The sequence below is a fragment of the Lepidochelys kempii genome, chromosome 15, assembly GCF_965140285.1.
Source record: "Lepidochelys kempii isolate rLepKem1 chromosome 15, rLepKem1.hap1, whole genome shotgun sequence".
In the NCBI taxonomy this organism is placed as follows: domain Eukaryota; kingdom Metazoa; phylum Chordata; order Testudines; family Cheloniidae; genus Lepidochelys; species Lepidochelys kempii.
Genome location: NC_136394.1, coordinates 15,938,309 through 15,957,761, shown reverse-complemented (window position 1 = coordinate 15,957,761; position 19,453 = coordinate 15,938,309). Strand labels below are relative to the sequence as shown.

General features: G+C 44.4%; 2 protein-coding genes across 4 annotated transcripts; one reads left to right on the top strand and one right to left on the bottom strand.

The window, feature by feature from the left end:
* Positions 1-1,135: 1,135 nt before the first annotated feature.
* Positions 1,136-8,848, top strand: C15H22orf39 (chromosome 15 C22orf39 homolog). Of its 2 annotated transcripts, XM_073313138.2 has the most exons (4): positions 1,136-1,506; positions 2,327-2,494; positions 4,606-4,727; positions 5,583-8,848. In XM_073313138.2, exons 1-4 carry the CDS (start codon positions 1,483-1,485, stop codon positions 5,599-5,601), a joined length of 333 nt encoding a protein of 110 aa, XP_073169239.1. In that variant the 5' UTR covers positions 1,136-1,482; the 3' UTR covers positions 5,602-8,848. The 2 variants fall into 2 exon arrangements, with proteins under 2 accessions (XP_073169239.1, XP_073169240.1); XM_073313139.2 differs by having other exon boundaries at positions 1,142-1,506; positions 4,606-8,848.
* Positions 6,023-12,602, bottom strand: MRPL40 (mitochondrial ribosomal protein L40). 2 transcript variants are annotated; one of them, XM_073313137.2, is made up of 4 exons: positions 12,493-12,602; positions 10,860-10,943; positions 8,696-8,851; positions 6,023-6,529 (listed from the first exon to the last, which is right to left on the bottom strand). In XM_073313137.2, the coding sequence occupies exons 1-4, from the start codon at positions 12,537-12,539 to the stop codon at positions 6,220-6,222; spliced, it is 597 nt and encodes a 198-aa protein (XP_073169238.1). In that variant the 5' UTR covers positions 12,540-12,602; the 3' UTR covers positions 6,023-6,219. The 2 variants fall into 2 exon arrangements, with proteins under 2 accessions (XP_073169238.1, XP_073169236.1); XM_073313135.2 differs by lacking the exon at positions 12,493-12,602 and adding an exon at positions 12,140-12,349.
* Between the last annotated feature and the right edge of the window lie 6,851 nt (positions 12,603-19,453).

Below are 19,453 nucleotides of genomic sequence, written 5' to 3'. Positions count from 1 at the left end.
CAGAGACAGCTATTCGGCTTTGTGGGGGTGCATGTCAGCAAAGGAATCAGGCCTTTGTGTACTTGGTTCTGATACTTGAGATTGCCATGGCCTAAAGAATCCAACAGAATTTGCACTTGTTCTTGAGTCTCTTCTGACTTGGAATTGGCTAAAAACTCAGCTATTGGTCGCACACCTGTGTATAAGAAGATTCACTTGAGTTGTGTGGTTGGAAAGCCCAAGTGGTTACACATCTGAGGTTAAACAGTAATTTGGTAATTTTATTGAAATCCAAAAAGAATCAAAAACTGTCCCTAATTGAGACAGAGGTGGGGAGTAATCTTCATTCTTGTGAGTTCATCAGTAGCTATTACATTGATTTTAAAATAGAGTGGGCCAAATTCTCTCCTGGCATAGAAGGGCAAAGCTCTGCTGGTGTAAATGGAACTACATGCATTTACACCAACAAAGAGTCTGGCCCCATGAGGCAGATGGTGCATACTGAGTATCGCTTCACAGATTCCCTCACGCTCCTCTCACTGCTAAGAAAGTTGTTCACATCTTGAGTATCTGTCACTGATTGTAGTGAGGGGTTCCCTTTCACAATGGCAAAAGCATTTGTTTTTGTCCAGACTTCAAAAACATCTGAAGAGATCTAGCTTCCCCTTTTCTGAAAAATTCCCGATTTTTCCAGCGATGCCCATCACAGACAATGTTCGCTCCAAGGGGGAAAGCTTAGAAAGGGAGCAGCGGGCGAACGCAACCGGTTATCGGGAACCTTAACCATAGCAGTTGCAGTAGGAAGCAGCATGACAGCTGCCATCCATCCAGTACTGCGGAGGGCATTCTGCGCCCAAAACACGGGCCGGGAGGGAACAGGGGGGCCCAGCTGTCTTGTGGGCTGCGCAGCCCCCCCTGGGAAGGAAGGCGTCCCCATTTAGGGCCCGCTCTCGCGCAGAGCCTGCTCACGGGGGTCTCTCTCCTTTCCCGCAGGCAGAGTTCTCCCAGCGCTAGCAGCCTGACACCCCTCCCCCATCTCGGCGGCTCCCGCGCGACAGGGAGGGCGGCGCGCTGCCTCGCCCGCCGCGGGCACTGTGTCGGCGACGCGCGCGCGGGCGCGCGCTGCTGAGAGCGGCACGTGGCATCTGTCCCTGGCGCAGCGCGCGCCCACGCACTTCGCACCCTTCTGCCTCGTCCCGGGTTGCCCAATTTCCCGCTTGCTGCGCGCCGGAGGCAGGCGAATGCTGAGTGGCTCAGCGCTGCGTCGCTCAGACCAGTTCTTGTCTCGTCATTGGCTTTCCCCAGCCAGCGGCGGAGCACAGGTAGCCGTGGCAACACCTGGCTCACCTTCGGCCTTTCGGCCCCTCCGGCTCACGCGGCCGGAAAACGTAGTTTTACACGCTTGCTGGCGATTGGCTGGGATGGAGCAGTCCGTCATACACCCTTGTCCGATTGGTTCGATGAGGTCAGCGCGGGGCTGGGCTCACGGCGCCGGGCAGCAGCATGGCTGACGGCGGCGCGTGGAGGGTGAGTGAGTGAGCGGGCGCGCGCGGGCGGGCTCGGCTGGGAGTGAGGCGGGCAGCCTGGGGCCCGTCGAGGTCATGACAGGCCGGGCCATCCCCGTCCGTCTCCTAGCGGCCCAGCTGTGCGCGGTGGCCTGCGGCCGGGGTCTCCGGGCGCCTGACCCCCCTCCCTGCGGGCTGCCAAACCGCCCGCCCCAAGCTGCGAGGGGAGGACCATTGCCCCCGTGTGCTGAGGGTGTAATTGTCTCTCCCGGGATAAGGGGTGGGCCCAGGCTCCCACCGTGAGCCGGTGGCCAAGGCTGAGAGCAGGGCCCAGCACTCCGGCTACTGCCTCAGTTGCTCTGAGCAGTCGGAAAACGCCCTGTTGTGTGTTTCAGGATGAAACTGATCAGGTAGAAGAATATTAGTAGCCCAACTCTAGTCCTTAAACATTGAGTCTTACCCTGAGCTGTTTATCTCTGGATTACTTGTTCATAATGCAATAGTTCCTGTGGCCCGCCCCCACGAGACAGAGCCTCTTTGTCCCAGCCTCTGTACAGCAAAGTAACAACGACAGTTGCACACTTGGTTCCTGACAGAGGAGTAAAGGAATAACAATAGCACAGTACTTAATCTCAAAACACAATACACTGAGACAGCATGTGGGGAAAATACCCCCATCAAGACAGCTGAAATGAATGGGACAGGTTTGATTTCCCACCGTGACAACATAGACTGGGCATTTTTAAACTCGGAAACATCTTGTTCCTTACTGCTGAGTCCAAATATCATGATTCGTCTCCTGCAAGTGTCTTCTTAACGTATTTTTTTTGCTATTTTACCAGCCTCCACGAACATGTGAGGATTATTGGTCTGAATGGAAACACTGTAAGGGCATCCGTAATTTATTCCATAACTATTATACATATGGGGAAGCGCCCTCCTGTGAACAGTGGAAAATAGACTATGGCAATTGCAGAAAGTGGGAAAAAAGCAAAAGTCCAGATGCTAAGGTATGATGAATGCCAAACTGAAGGTAGTATTAAGAATGGTTTAAAAAATAAATTGTGCATCATGCATGCACCATGGTCATCAGCATTAACCTTCCCCCACAAAAAATCTACTCAGCCACCCATACCACAATAAAAAAAAGTAGATTTTTCTAATGTATCAATATAAAGTACTTCCACAATTGAGTGGGCAAGCCTGTCACAAGGCTGGTGTAATGTATATTGAACAATAGTTATGTCAGTGATGAGAACAGGCCTTTTCTATGTTTGTGAGGCACTATGTAGATGTTGTTGGATAATTTTCCAATACGTTTAACTCTTGGGTGTGTTTTGTTCCTGGCAGAGGGGACTAACAACTGCAACATTATAAGATTTTACAAATTCTTTAAAAATAACTAAATGTTGAGCCTAAATTGCCTGCCACTGTCCTTTTCAATCCACAACCTTTTCTTCAAAACTGTAGAGGGAAAAATGTCTTGCTTTTTTCACCACGCTAATCCATACAAAATGTTGTCACTAAAATCATCTTCCTCTCCTCTTGTTTTGACTGTATCATCCCTTCTTCAGCTCTCCCCACTAGCTCCCCATTATCTTATTTCATGTTCAAGCTTTGTCATTGCTTTTAAGAGCCAACATCCATCATTCAGCACAGTATATGGCTCTGACTTTGCCACCTTTCATGTTCTCCGCCTTCTCCCTTCCACTCCATGAACAATGTCAGCCTTAATTTTCCCATTTCCTTCTCCAATGCCTGCCTTTTTATGCTTCTGTCGCCTATGCCCACAACCTCACGCCAGTTCTCTATATTCCTTGCCTCATTCAAATCTCTCCTAGAAACCTCAATTGTGCTGTCTTGCCAATAAAAGGAGAATTTGAAAAAACACAACCCAACTTAATAGAATACCATTGAGGCAGAAATAAATATCATAGTGGTGTTAGTGCTACTATTATTAAAGCTTTGTTTATCAGGATCATTAAGCCTAAATTTTCAAAGTAACACTTGTGTTCCCAACTTGAGACAATAGAGAGGCCTGATTTTAAGAGGGTGGATGTTCAGCACTGTGTGAAAACAACGCCCTTTGAAAGCATCTCAACACTGAACGCCCCAAAATTGAGGCATTCAAAACCAATAGCTACTTTTGAAAATGTAGGCCTTATGGTTTGGGTTTTTGGCCTAAAAAGTAATGATCTTTTGAAAAGATAATTATTTGTACAGGAATATACACATCCACTCCCAGTCTTTATTCAAGCCTAATTTAATGGTGTTCAGTTTGCAAATTAATTCCAATTCAGCAGTCTCTCATTGGAGTCTTTCTATTCTGGGGACACCATCATAGGGCCTAATCACAACAGCCACATTATCAGAGGCTCGTTCACCTGCACATCTACCAATGTGATATATGCCGTCACATGCCAGCAATGCCCCTCTGCCATGTACATTGGTCAAACTGGACAGTCTCTACGTAAAACAGTAAATGGACACAAATCAGACGTCAAGAATTATAACATTCAAAAACCAGTCGGAGAACACTTCAATCTCTCTGGTCACTCGATTAGACCTAAAAGTCGCAATTCTTCAACAAAAAACTTCAAAAATGGACTCCAACGAGAGACTGCTGAATTGGAATTAATTTGGAACCTGGACACCATTAAATTAGGCTTGAATAAAGACTGGGAGTGGATGTGTCATTACACAAAGTAAAACTAATTTCCCCATGTTTATTTTCCCTCTACTGTTCCTCACATGTTCTTGTCAACTGCTGGAAATGGCCCACCTTGATTATCACTACAAAAAGGTTCTGCGGCCCCCTCCCCCCCAGGTAATAGCTCACCTTACCTGATCACTCTCCTTACAGTGTATATGGTAACACCCATTGTTTCACGTTCTCTGTGTATATAAAATCTCCCCACTGTATTTTCTACTGCATGCATCTGATGAAGTGAGCTGTAGCTCACAAAAGCTTTTGTTCAAATAAATTAGTTAGTCTCTAAGGTGCCAAAAGTACTCCCTTTTCTTTTTGAGTTGTTGTGTGAGTAGTTAATGTCTATAATGTGCTTTGAAAATGCAGCACACTGTGTTTGAGTGTTGAGTATCGTATTGTCATGCATTGCAGGAATCCCTATGCAAGAGTGAAAGAGCCCGGATTCTGGAAAAACAAAAGTATGATCCAGTGTGGAAGCTCAGGAAAAGCCCACCAAGGGACTGGTACCTTCCTCTTGGTCAAGATAAACCAAAGTAATAAGACTACCTACCATATTTGGCCCTCATATACCAGATGTGAGGCCCATGCTATTTTTTTGCCATGTGATTCTGAAATAAGACTAGCCTCTAAAGGAGAGAGACTTCTCAGCTTATACTTCTGCTCACAGCAGCCACCCACCTCATTAATGCCTATTTTGGGGTACATTTAATGGTGTTTAAGAAACATCTTATTGAGATGTAAATATTTTAAAAGGATAGTTCAGGTGCTCAGTTTGATTCTTGTCTGCTACAGTCCTCTGCCTTTTTCATTCCCTTTACCATCCATCCAGACAAGGACAATGCCTGCTGCTTTGAAACAGCACACATTCATGTAGCCTGGCTGCTCTTGCTAGTAGAGCCGCCCCCCTTCCTTCACATGGGCTAAGTCTGCTGCCATTTTGGTATGCCCAAGACCAGGCTGGCCAGGTGAGGAATTAAAAAACTAAGATATCCCTCTCCATTGGCAATAGAGATTAGAGTAATCAGGACAGCCCAAGCAGCTAGTATTTGGAAAAAAAACAAAACCTAACCAGTTTGTACAGATGCACTATTGTCATCCTTAACAGTGTGCCAGGGGGCAGCAGACAGAAAATAAAGTTGACCTATGCCAGCTGTTTGCCCCTGCAAAATTATTCTCAAGCAGTTTTTGTTCTTAAAATATGTTTGTGAAAGCATTAAAAGTTATCACAAAAATAAAGTGACTTCAGTGACTTTCAAAGATAAGTCTTATGGCTTTAAGCAAATTAGTTAAAATGGAATGTCTTATCACATTAGCCATGCAGTATAAATAGCTATATTTACTTTGTTGTGATACATGTCATATCTGTTTTCCCCTTGATTTGTACACAGGCACCTCAGCAAAACCTGAATTGGAGCTAAAGGAGAAATTGGCAGTTATTATCTTTCCACTACAGCAGACTGACATACGATCGCTTTAACAATTTTTCTTCATGGCATAATTATACCCTCAGGAACTATGGTTTGTCCAGAGTGAGGAATTGTTACTCAGGAATAAATGAAAAGGGAAAAATATTCCATAAGTGAAAAATGTCCCTACATGGGACCATGCTTCAGTTTGTGGCATAAAAATACAGTAGAGTAGTACCCTGTTTATATAGTCTAATTGGGACCAGGGCCAGATCAGATAATCAAAACTCTGAATAAATCACGGAATGGGAAAATGCTATGCCACAGCACCATCTAATGGCTACAGGAGAGATTGCCCGCTTCTGGCCCTGGAGTCACGGTAAATGCAAAGAACTGGCTAAGGGAGGGTTAGATAAACGGGGTTCTAAAGTATTTTGGTTTTATTGTCAAGATGGCCAGTTATAAAAAGAAAGGGAACAAGGACAGGTGGTTTTTTATTTTCTTTTGACAGCCACCTGCATAGGGATGTTTGAAAAAGCGAAAGAAATAGTCTAGTCGCATCCCATTGTGTCCTCCTCTCATGCCCTTTAATGCAGCTGCGTGGCACAATCTTCTGATCTCACTGTGTGTACACTTTGGTAACGTCGATGCATTTCCCTTCAGGAGCCTCATAGCCAGGAACCTGTGGTGTGTAAGTAGGCCCCTCCTTCTCAAAGGGAAACAGGTCATCGTCTCGTCTTATTGCTGCTTGGTAAAGTTCTTCTGATTCGAGACGCAATTCCTCTAGTGCCTCCTGCTGAGCTGCCATAAGAGACTTCAGTGTTTCCATCTCTGCCTCATGCTCTTTCTGCTTGTACAGGGCCCACTTCTTCAAGAGCAGGGCTCGCCTTTCACTCTCCTCAAAGGACAGCGGGGAGATATCTCGCACTCTGGCAAACGTGAAAGAACATTTTAACACAGAAGCTGCTGACATCCCAAAGAGCAAGCATCTAACAAAAACTACAGTGAGATACAAAGAGGCAAGTTGGCCCAAACACACAATACTCTGGATTGCCTTTATGTAGGGTCTTTCATGGGAGGATACTACTGCACTATCTAACAGCAAATTCCACTTGCCCATTCATCTGTTTGTTTCTAAACAAACAAGTAAAAGATCATTCATGTTCTCTCTATTGCCACCACAGGGAGAGTGGGGGAGAAGATTTTGTACCTAAGCTGATGCGTTTTGTGGCAATTTTGCAAGATTCCTTTACAAACATTCCTCAATACACCTGAGGTAATTATCTTTTTTAAAGGTAAGAGAACAGGAGCTTAAAGACTTGCCCAAAGTAATTAGAGAGACCAGGTGGGTGAGGTAATACAAGCTTTTGAGCCACATAGAGCTTGTCTTCAGATCTGGGAAAGGAACTCCCAGGTCACAGAAAAATGCAAGGTGAAACAGATTGTTTAGCATAAGTAGTTAGCGCATAATGTATGGGAGCTTAAATTTATTGCTCTGCTAGACACTACAAATAATGGATTTATGGCTCATTACAATAATCTGTAACCCACTAACCCAGTGGTTCTCAACCTATTTATCACTGTGGGCCAATGCAGGTTGAGAACCACAGTGCCCCTCCCCCCCAAAGTTCCCTATGCCCAGCGCCCCTCGCCCTGAGACCCCTCCACAGAGCGGGGCCAGAAGTGGGCAGGTGGCACCCACATGCCACAACGCGGGGCTGAGCAGCCTAAAACTTGCTGCAGCATCCCCACAAATTCCTAGTTCAAAGTGCCCCCTCACTGCCCAGAGTGCCTTCTCACCCCACAAACCTGCCCAGAGACCCACTCTCCTTCACCCTGCCCCCCTGTGGCACTCACCAGCCCCCTGCTAGTAGGAGTGCTCCAGCAGGCTGCCAGATGGTGTCTCCCCCTCAGCCAGCTCTGCCCCCTTTCAGACCAGAGTGGCAAATTTTGAATTTTTTTTAGCACGCACTGGGCCTTCAGGCTGCCTGCTACACTAACCCCATATTTTTGTTCTCTGACTGCAGAGGTGTTAATGGGCCACTCTATCTTGAATGGTCCCTTACAAGAGGGGTTCTCACCCTTTTTCTTTCTGAGGCCCACCCAACATGCTATAAAAACTCCATGGCCCACCTGTGGCACAATAAGGAGCTTTCTGCATAAAGAAGCCAGGGCCTTTGTTAGGGGTAACAAGCAGGGCAATGGGCTATTAAACACTTTGCATTTTGCTGTGACACTGGGAATTCCTTTCCCAGACCTGAAGAACAGTTCTGGGCATCTCAAGCTGTAGCTCACAAAAGCTCATGCTCAAATAAATTGGTTAGTCTCTAAGGTGCCACAAGTACTCCTTTTCTTTTTTCAAAAGCTTGTGTCTCACCACCAGAAGTTGGACCAATAAAAGATATTTCCTCACGCACTTCGTCTCTCATATCTTGGGACCGACACAGCCACAACTAGTACATTGCCAAAAGTCAGTGGCAGAGTAGGTAGGGAGTAGAACCTAGGACTTATAATTCTAAAATTCTTGTTCCAACCAGTAAACAACACTCCCCTTACCAGGTGCCAGAACAGGGATACGAATGAATCTAAAATGGGAATAAAAGTCACACCAAACAAATTACATTGATATGTTTTCGCATGTGCGAAGCAGAACATTCCAAAATCAGAGAGAAGGATCTGCTGCCCCTCCTCTCATGATAGATTGTTGAGCCCTCCAGAAACTCCTCCAAAGTCCATCTCAGCACTTGGAATTGGAGATAAAGTCTTAGACTGATCCCATCTGATTTATCAAAAGATTTTTTAAAAAACTCTGTATCCCACACCCAGAATTACAATTTTTCATTACAAACACAAAACACTGTTTCAAAAGCAATTTGTAGAAGGAGAAACAACTCAAGAAAAAAAATTCTGGAGTTGCAGAAGTCACAAATTTCTTGATCCTTTAACTATTTATCTCAAAACTGACTCCCTTGTATCTAGCACAAGGCAGCTTATGGGCAACAGGGTAGTATTAGTAGGTAGAGGGTATTTCACTGTTATTTGCACTTCTTCAGTTCATAATCAACCCCAAAGTAAAAGCTAGCAGTTCTCCATACCTTGAAGCATCCAAAAACTTGAATGGTGTTACAAAATCCTCAATGGGAATCATTTCCAGGGCAGCTTTTTCCAGCTTTTTTATCTTTTTCTTCATACGGTCCTTTTGTGCTTGTTCTCTCCTTGGATCTGCCTTCTTTTTCTTCCGCGGTTCTGCTCTAGCGGAGGAAATTAATTTAAAAATTTTGTATCTGTGTATACCCATGTAATAATACTTTTTGTTTCTATAGTAAACCCATCCTAGAATAAAACGGTGTGTCTAATAGGGAATATTTATCTATACATACTGGGAATTTGAGAAGCATTCTTGCAGCAAATCAATATAAATTGTAATATAGTACATTTTCTTATATCAATCTGTACACAGAAGAATACTTAGCACTTTACAAACATTAACTAATTAGTCCTTACAGCACTTCTGTTATACTTAGAAAATGAAAACCAGCAGGATCTTATTTAGGGGATAAGGCAATATGCTGTGTTTACTGTGAATACAGAAAGAATTAATCAGTTACAGCTATAACATGCTACTCACTCACACAAGTTCTGCAAGGTGGTTGTTATAGTTACCAACCTTAAAGTTGCTCGTGCCAAGTCACTAGCCAAGTGGCCAGGACATGTGGAGCCGAGTCTTGTCAGAAGCGCATCCGATGCTCCTGAAGGGTAATTGCAGAACCAGACTCAAAGTTCCCAGTTTTTAGAGTCTATCTTTATAGGGATTCATCCTCATTCAAATCTATAGGGTTTGCTTTGTCATGCAGTTTTTATGTTTGAAGTGATAATCAATCACTGTTCTCACGTTTGAAATTATAGTCAATCATACAGATGGCACAGCAATGATGGCTTGTTGTTATCTTGGCCTTTGGCCCCCCTATCCTTGGGGCAGTTGCGGGGTGGATTCTGGCTTGCCCTCAGGGTAATCCAGTTATCTTACCCAATGCATTCTCATTCTTTGGCCTATTGGTTTTTCCTCTAGATGTAGTGTTATTTATTAGGCTGGCACTTCAATCTTTTATTACTCATTCAAACATACATCCGCAATCATACCTTATTTTACTTAACATACCTCCTACATTTTATTACCTATGCATTCTTTAACATAACTATTCTCAAATCATTGGGGCATGACAGACTCCAATTAATCTATCCATGCCACCTGTTATACACTAAAAAAAAACCAAGCAAAATAGGAATGTAAAAGTAAACGCACAACAAATTTTGTTCCTAAGTTCAAAAAAACATTTGTAACATGTTATCTTATCACTTTTAGAACAGACTTTGTCTCTGGATGTTTTTCTACAATTAACACAGATCTTGCAAACTAACAGGCCTGCTTCAATTAGCACAAACTCAGCAGGCTCAGACACATATTTCTTTCTAATAATACAAGCCAAATCCAGGGTCTGTACTGGATCATACTTTCCCCAAAGCATCAATATATTAATTTTTACTTTTAATTCAACACTCTGAAGTATTATGCCCATTTTACAGATAGGGAAACCAAGGCAAGTGGATCAGTGACTTGCATAATGCTACAGAATAAGTCAATGGCAGTCAGGTTTAAAACTCTGGTGTTCCTGGTTGGCGTTCAGTCCGCCAAGCCAGGCTGCTTCCTTATACTACATACACAATACAGTACAGGCAGACAGGTTTTATATTTGGATGTTGGCTTGAAACAGAAGTCGTACAGTATTTTAGTTACTAACTATGGAGTCATTTTAACCAAGCTGTATTAAGAAAAGGGTGGCATGCAAACTGATACTATACATCTATAAATGTAGAAAAAGTACATTCAAGTATTTTTAGTGCAGCTAGTGCTACATTTCAACTACTGTTCAAAAGGAAAAACTAGAAAGTTGTTTACACCAGAATATCTCCAAACGTTTACACCCTTACGTTACATGCCTTCATAACTGAGGAATTATGAGTAAATACAACTAACCATTAACACTAAAATTTTATTCAGAACACTAGCTACATATATGGGAATTAAACACTAGGCTAGAGTCTAATAGTTCTACCTGATTTTATATCTATGCCTCATAATGTAGAAATATATATGTGCGCCTATTCATTTGAATAATTTAAATTCTTCCTAACTTCCTGTAAAGAGGATTTGAACATCTGAAAACTATTCTATGAAATACAATATAAATTGTATTTTACCTCATGGGGAGGGACGCCTGAAATGCCAGCATAGAAGTCTGCCAGTGGTTTCCCCGAAAATGAATGGTCCAGGACAGCTGAGAACTAAGAAAAAAGGAATACAAAGCATGAGAAGAATCAAATTCAATTATGTTAATATATAGCTTTTGTAGACTGCCTTTTATTAATGATTTCATTTGCATAAATACATTATAATGAATAACAGATTTATTTGGGGCATAAGCTTTCGTGGGTAAAAGAAGTGGGTTTTTTATCCACAAAAGCTTATGCCCAAATAAATGTTAGTCTTTAAGGTGCCACGAGACTCCTCGTTGTTTTTGTGGATACAGACTAACACAGCTACCCCCTGATATTATAATGAATAATCTTCATTCCGTCCTCAACTGTTTGAGCGAGTAGTGGTGCCTGGCACTAATTCAACTGTAACAAATATGAACCTTTTCAGCCCAATAACAGTCCAAATTTTGCACTGTTTGAAAGTTTGAATCCGCAAGGGGGAAAAATCACTTTAAAAAAAAAACTCCACAAATTAATTATGTCTCAAATTCAAATGACCATGTATTTGAAAAGTAAAAATAACTGATTCTGTGGACTAGGGAGCATTTGCAGCTTCACTTTTAGGAACAGGGTGATACAGTTTCTCAGGCTCTATGAAGTCTGCTACAAAAGAAATACAATCTGTCAAAGTCTGAGCCACCAACTTGTCCATGCCCTTTTGCTGGAGCCCGGACTAAGCCTGCTGGTACCACAACGCTTGCATATAATACTCCATCTCAATCCAACTTTTTTGCAAAACTCCATCCCGATGCCAAGGAACATGTATCACATGCTGGGACCTGCTGCTTCCAGGAGGGCAGCACCCACAATTGGCAGTGAGGGTAGCCAGGCAGATCAAGATGGCGCAACACGTGAAAGACCAGGAAATTTCAACAAGGGCCACGCTGGTGGAAGGCACCTATGGCAAAGGACCCCAGAACAGGGCAGGGCACGGGCTGCTGGATCAGAGCATGCCACGCAGGGGCCCAGTGGCTACTACGCCTTTGCATTCCCCATGGGCGTGGCCACTCCGCCCAAGGGGGGAACCGCGTGCGGGGAGCGGCCGGCACCACGTATCACGGGGATGGGGGGGGGGCGCACGCGCCCGACGTTCCCCGCGCGAGGACAGCGCGTGCAGCGGAAGGGCCCTGCCACGGGCCCGGCAGGAGGTGGGGTCACAGGGGCCACACGCGCCGGCTGGGGACCGACCGGCGAGCCCCAGGCCAGGCTATCCCTGGCCCTACCTGAGCAGGGAGCTCCCCGCTCCGCCCCGGACTCCGGGGAGCAGGCGCACCGCCCCGCGGGCTGCCGCCAGCATGGCTTTTGCGGGACGCCTCAGCAGCAGCAACAGCAGCGCCTCCTCTCAGGTCCCCGCCAGTGTGGTGCGCCCGCAATTGCGGCCGGCTGCAAACCTGCTCCCCGCCGCCCCTGGTTCCGCCTCGCGAGGAATCCGGCCCCGCGCGCGGAGCGGCGTGGGACGCCAGGGACGCTCGCGCCGGACTCGCTCAGTGCCCGAGGCGGGCGAGAGGCTTTAGGCAGGGGAAAGAGGCGCTTTGCATTGACCGCAGGGCTGCCAAGCGTCCGCCGCAGGACTCACGTGGGACTGAAGGGGGCGCTCCAGGAGAAACGACGCGCGAGTCTCATGCGGAACCCCTGGCTCCTGCCTGCCGAGAATCCTCTCAACTCCTCCGGTGACTGGTCCCTGACCCGCCTGCAGCCCTTCACCCCAAACACGTGAACCCTAGAGCCTGGCCAGCCCTTGCAGCCTGGGAGTCCAGAAAGCCTCTTCAACCCAGTCCCGCTGGAGTAATCACCAAATACTTGGCTCCCTATGTGGTGTTTAGATGCTGCTTGTAATTATTAGAACTGGGAGCGCTGGCTATTGGGAGTCTGAAAGGACAGGAAACAGGAATGAGGGTGGGCGGGGAGGGGGGGAGTTGAGGAGGCTGAGTGAGAGCTACCGAGGGTGTAGCAGCAGCTTGGAAAAGAGGTTTCAACTTTAAAAATAAAGTCCTGTTGAAGTTTGTTAGTACCTTGCCTGGTTGCTAGAACAGTTTGGCGATGAGGATGGCTCTCCTGCCTCTGAACCCACTTGCGCCCTTTCTGCAAAGCCCACATGAGCCTCCAATTGCTTTTATTGCCTGGATCCATATGTTTGAGATTTATCTGCTTGCAATCGGTGCTACAGAGATTTCTGAAGTAAGAAAGCATGCTCTGCTAATCCACTGCCTTGGAACAGAAGGGCCGCATATATTTTACACTTTTCCCCTTGCAGCTGATAAATATGAGACTGCACTCACTACATTAAAGAACTTTTTTGTGCCAAAAGTGAATGTAATAGCTAATTGCTACAGACTTTGCCAGCGTGAGCAGAAAACGGGAGACTATAATGCAGTATATTGCTTCCCTGAGGAGTTTGATTATAACTTGTGACTTTGGGAATATGGCAGATGAGATGATTAGAGACCAGCTCATTGAGAAAACAACCGTGCTTCATGTAAGAGAATGCTTACTTCTAGAACCACAACTTACACTAGAAAAAGCAATAACCATTGCTACTCAGATTGAGTCAGCTACAGCTGAAGCCAAATAATGAGCATGGATACAGGAGGAACAGTCCAGGCTGTGACTCTTTTGCAGAAAAGTTCACTATCGCTGCAGACAAATGATTACAAGAGGAAAACTAATGAAAAGCCACCGAATCAGCAAATTCAAAATACAGTAAAAGCATGCTTTCACTGTGGATCCCCACAACACCTTGCAAGCTACACAGGATGTCCGGCCAAAGTAGCTCAGTGCAATCATTGCAAAAAGATTGGGCATTTTGCTAAAGTAAAATGTCGTAGCAGCCAATTCAATCAACAGGTGCATGCAGTTACAATACCAGATGTTACTGTGCTGAGCGTGGACAAAATCACTACTGCACTTATTCCAGAACAAATGAAGTGCACTGTCAACGTTTCCGCCATAGTCTCAGGCAAATCACACTCTATTCAGTTAATGTTGCACACTAGCTCAGCAGTATCTATACTATCTGATTCCATCTATTTGCATTACTTTAAAGATGTGCCTCTTACTGAACCCAAACTTCACTTTGTGTGCTATTTGAAAAACCATATTCCAGTACACGGCTGCCTGCCAGCAATAGTTACTTTTGGCGATTGCTCTGTAACTTCAGAGTTCTACGTTGTCCACAAAGGCACTCCTCTCCTTGGCAGAGATTTATTGGCTGCTTTAAATCTCAGGGTAGATAATAGATGAATTGATCTTCCTCATCAAAGCACTCTTGCAGTAAACACGCACCAGTTTCAGCTGGGACCCAACACCAGGTTGAGGAGAAACTCGGTTGTGCTTATGGGTTTCTGCATAAAGTTAAAATGTGGAATAATGTGATGTCTGTACGACAGAAGTTACGGCGCTTACCATTTTCAGTCAGGGAAGCTGTTTCAGAGGAACTTAGAAAACTTGTTCAAGAGGACATTATTGAAGAGATTAAGTCCTCAGAATGGGTTTCACTTATAGTAGTGACGAAGAAGAAGGATGGAGGCATTCACCTTTGAGTGGACTTAAGGGACCCAAATAAAGCTATTGTGATTGACAGCCATCCTCTTCCTCACATAGAAGAAGTATTTGCAGAACTCCGTGGAGCAAAATTGTTTTCTACTCTTGATTTGCAGAGCGCATACTACTTGGTTATGTTGCATGAAGATAGCAGAGACCTCACAGCATTTACTACATATGAGGGACTATTTCATTTTAAACGTGTTCCATACGGTCTCCCATCTGCCCCAAGTGCCTTCCAAAAAATGATGTCATTGATTCTGAAGAATCAACATGGAGTTCAGTGCTATCTGGATGATATTATCGTGTTTGGAAATACTTCTGAGGAGCATGACAATAACCTGCAGTCTGTACTAAACTGCATCAGCAAAACAGGCCTCAAGCTCAATAGGTCCAAATGCAAATTTAGACAAACTTAACTCTCCTTTCTGGAGCATACAATTTCACAGGCTGGACTAAAACCTGATCTGGCTCATATCCTGGCAATTTCAAATGCTCCTCCTCCAACAGATTTGCAAACCTTACATTCCTTCTTGGATCTTACCTTCTGGTATGCAAAATTCATTCCCAATTATGCTTCTGTCATTGAACCATTATGAGAATTACTACGGAGAAGTTCAACCTTAGTGTGGACAATGGATGCACAAGCTAGTTTTGAAATGGTGAAAGACTTCATTGTACATAGTCCAGTACTTGCACTATTCAGTCCTGCATTGCCCACAATTGTAACTACTGATGCTTCTGATTATGGACTTGGGGCTGTCCTCACACAACTTCATGAGGACAACAAAGAAAGGACTGTTGCATTTGCTTCAAGGACACTAAGTAATGCTGAGAGAAATATTCTACAGTCGAAAAAGAAGCACTTGTTTGTGTCCGGGCTACTGAAAAATGGTGAACTTACCTGTGGGGCTGCATGTTCAAGTTGGGCACAGACCACAGCCCTTTGACGACGTTGCTCACCACAAAAGGACTGGGAAGAGCAGGATATCATATTGCTAGATGGTCTTCAAGACTACTCTCTTTCAAATATGAAATGGAATATAAGCCTGGAAACCAAAATGTGGTCGCTGATAGCCTTTCTCGCCTGCCTTTGCCTTCACCAGCATGGTCCAATGGAGGATGAGGATGTAGTAGTTGCGCTTATTACAAGCACTCTTACTGCAGTTACAAAAGAACAATTTCAAGCTGCTTGTTCAGCGTGTCCAATTCAACAAAAACTACGGGAATTTCTGACAAAAAGATGGCCCAGTAACCCTAAAAACTTTGACCCAGTTTTGCTGCCTTATTTTAGAGTTCGGGATGAACTTTCTTTGCTTGATGGCTGTGTGCTATGAGGTACACACCGGCTACTTGTGCCAGAAGAATTACAGTCAAAACCCATACACCTGGCACACAATACTCATCAAGGAATTGTCAGAACCAAACAACGACTATGGGATCTGTTTTGGTGGCCAGGGATGGACTCCCAAACTGAAGCACTGTGAGTTTGTGTGTGTGGTTTTTGGAGGGGGGTGGTGAGGGAGGGAGAGAACCTGGATTTGTGCTGGAAATGACCCACCTTGATTATCATACACATTGTGAAGAGAGTGGTCATTTTGGATGGGCTATTACCAGCAGGAGAGTGAGTTTGGGGGGGGGGGGCGGAGGGTGAGAAAACCTGGATTTGTGCTGGAAATGGCCCAACTTGATGATCACTTTAGATAAGCTATCACCAGCAGGACAGTGGGGTGGGAGGGGGTATTGTTTCATGGTCTCTGTGTGTATATATTGTCTACTGCAGTTTCCACGGTATGCATCCGATGAAGTGAGCTGTAGCTCATGAAAGCTCATGCTCAAATAAATTGGTTAGTCTCTAAGGTGCCACAAGTACTCCTTTTCTTTTTGCAAAGACAGACTAACACGGCTGTTACTCTGAAACCCATAAAATCCTGTGTCACTTGCCAAATGCATAAGATTGCAGTGACCTGTACGCTTCCATTGCAGCCTGTTCCTCTTTCTGAATCTGCATGGGAAAAAGTGGTGACTGACATTGTAGGACCCTTTGATACTGCTCCAGGTGTCTGCCGTTATGCCATCACTTTAATAGACTATTTTAGTAAATGGCCTGTTTACATCAGGCCTGTTTACATCGTAAATCTCTTCTGCTACAGTAATTAAGTTCCTTTCTTCAGTCTTTAGCAGGGAGGGTAACCCCAAAGAACTGGTTTCAGGTAATGTTAGTCAATTTACCCCCTGGAGTTTGAAACTTTTCTAGCAGAGAGGAACATTTTACACAGAAGATCATCCCTATATTACCCTCAAGCCAATAGGGAAATCGAACAGTTTAACAGAAGTTTGAAAGGGAGTTTGCAAACGGATAAACTGGAAGGGTGATTGTGGATAACCTTCACTACTGATTTCTTGCAAGCATACCGGGCTACACGACATGCCAAAACGCAAAGATCACCCACAGAGTTACTGCATGGGAAACAGTTGAATACTAAACTGAAGATTGCTGGATTGTTAAAGGCATGACCTGATGCCCCAACCCAGGATGATGTGAGAAAAACAGTTGAACAGAACCAAGCAAAGTATAAGGCTTTCACAGACAAGCGGCAGGGTGCTAAGGAACCAAAGTTTTGAGTGTGGTTCTTTCGTTAGAATATGAAAACCTGGAATTTTACGCAAAGGGGACCATAAATTCACAGCTTCTCTTAAAATCATAGAGAAGAAGGGACCTTACACCTGTCGACTTTCTGATGGGCGGGTATGGAATGCTTCTTATCTTGCATCTGTCTATGCACCAAGAGGAGATTATGCCAACCACCAGTCTGCATTGGATGACTTCACTATAGTATCAACACAACAAGACATTGCACTGGAACCGGAGCTTGAGAGACGGCCTGTCAGACCCAGACAACCACCTGTCTGGACTAGAGACTATGTTATGTAGTATCTACAGTGCTTTCAGTGTAATATTTCTGCCAACAGTATAGTGTCTTGTTTCATATTTGTTCCTGTGGTTAGAATAACAATGTTTATTTTAATTGGGAGAGTTTCTTAAGAGAGGAGGGAATGCGGTGTTTAGATGCTACTTGTAATTATTAGAACTGGGAGCAATGACTGTTGGGAGTCTGAAAAGACAGGAAACAGGAAGCGGGGCCGGGTGGGGGGGGGAAGGAGTTGAGGAGGCTGAGAGAGAGCTACCAAGGGTGCAGCAGCAGCTTGGTAAAGAGGTTTCCACTTTAAAAATAAAGTCCTGTTGAAGTTTGTTAGTACCTTGCCTGGTTGCTACAACACCCTACAACTCCTGAAGCCTGTAGCTGCCCCATCTGAGAGTAGGATATAGCCTGTCTTACCCATGTAGTCCAAGGAGGGGGTGTGGGTGGGGAATCAGATGACAATCTGAAAAGTGCAGAAAGATTGAGGGAGGTGGAATGAGTTAAAAAAAAATCAAGAGGATTAATACATTTGCATGGAAAAACTCTTAATTAAATAGCTGACTATGAAAGATGCTTAGATTAGACTCCCGAAGATGAAATCCTGACCCCTTTCAAGTAAATGGGAGTTTTGACAGTAATGTCGATAGGGCCACTAATTTATCCTAAATATCAAAATAAAAAGAACGTTTTCCTTCAACTGGTCTTCCAAAATATTCAAACAATTCAAGTCCTTCATTGAAGGTCTTTCTGAAATTAGTTAGCAGTTTTCAAACTGGCTTTCTGGAAGTAAGCCCGTGAAGGGATCAAATTTGAGCTACTGGTTACCAAATATAGGGCCTGACCCAGCAAGCATTTAAGTGTATACATAATCACTCACATGCATCTGTGTTTAGAGAATTGAATGCTGGGGTGCTATATATAATCCTCCATTCCCTTTGATTTGGCTGACACACAAATTCTTTAATCCTGTAGCTGGACATATTACCTTCCAACACCCCCACTTCATTCCTACCATTTGGATGATGATGTATAAGTATTAAAATTCCACTTCCCTTCCTCCTCCACACAATGCTCTCAGCTTTAATGCCATCTCCTTTTTAAATATAAAAAGGAAGAATTCAAAATACTTCATGGAAACTCATTGTGCAGGATTCTTTAGCTGAAATGGAGATAACTGAAAATACAGAATTTGGAGCATAAGTTTAAATTGTGTCTCTGTGACTCCTATGTTATTAAACAAAAATCAGCTATTCAAGGTGAGGGCAAATGTTGACCATAGTTGAGTATTCTAGGTTAATGTATTTGCTATGGCTGAAATAATTGACATTCCTTCTGTAAGTGACTGTGTTTGAACTGTTGTCCTTTGGATATTATAATGTTAATATAAATACTTTGAAATGCCAATGGAATTGTGTGTCCATGTAAAATTTGTGGAAAGAAAAATAATATGTTAAGAAGGCAGTATCAATTACACATGCACACACTTTGGAGCATACACCAGCCAATAACTGGTGGTTAGGGGAACATTTCACCTATAGTCAGGTAATTTCGTTATCTGCTAAATGGTTCCTGGCTCCTTTTGATGAAGCATCTGGTACTGGCCAACGTGAGAGATCACACACTAAACTAGTCAGCGCATGGTTCTCCAACTGTGGGTCGGGACCCCGAAGTGGGTCAAAACCCCATTTTAATGGGATCACCAGGACTGGCTTAGACTTGCTGGGCCAAAGCCCAAGCCCCACCTCCCAGGGCTGAAGCCGAAGCCTAAGGATTTCAGCCCAGGGAATCAGGGCACAGGTTACAGGCCCCCTGCCTGGGGCTGAAGCCCTTGGGCTTTGGGCCCCCACTCCCTGTGGTGTGGGGCTTGGCTGGTCTCAGGCTTGGGTCCCCCCTCCTGGGATCATGTAGTAATTTTTGTTGTCAGAAGGGAGGTGATGAAGGTGCAATGAAGTTTGAGAACCCCTGAACCACTAATCTGGTATGTGTCTGACCAATCCTATTCCTGGAGTTAAATCATGGCTTCGTGTAAATCAATGGAAGTTTTACCACTGACTTCAATGGGGCTAGAATTTC

Coding starts and splice junctions, on each gene's coding strand:
- MRPL40 (XM_073313135.2), bottom strand. CDS start 12,213: ATGCTGGCGGCAGCCCGCGGGGCGGTGCGCCTGCTCCCCGGAGTCCGG. Junction 10,944..12,139: donor GCGGGGAGCTCCCTGCTCAG/GTAGGGCCAGGG, acceptor CTTTTTTCTTAG/TTCTCAGCTGTCCTGGACCA. Junction 8,852..10,859: donor CAGGCGTCCCTCCCCATGAG/GTAAAATACAAT, acceptor TTCCTCCGCTAG/AGCAGAACCGCGGAAGAAAA.
- C15H22orf39 (XM_073313138.2), top strand. CDS start 1,483: ATGGCTGACGGCGGCGCGTGGAGG. Junction 1,507..2,326: donor CTGACGGCGGCGCGTGGAGG/GTGAGTGAGTGA, acceptor CTATTTTACCAG/CCTCCACGAACATGTGAGGA. Junction 2,495..4,605: donor GCAAAAGTCCAGATGCTAAG/GTATGATGAATG, acceptor CATGCATTGCAG/GAATCCCTATGCAAGAGTGA.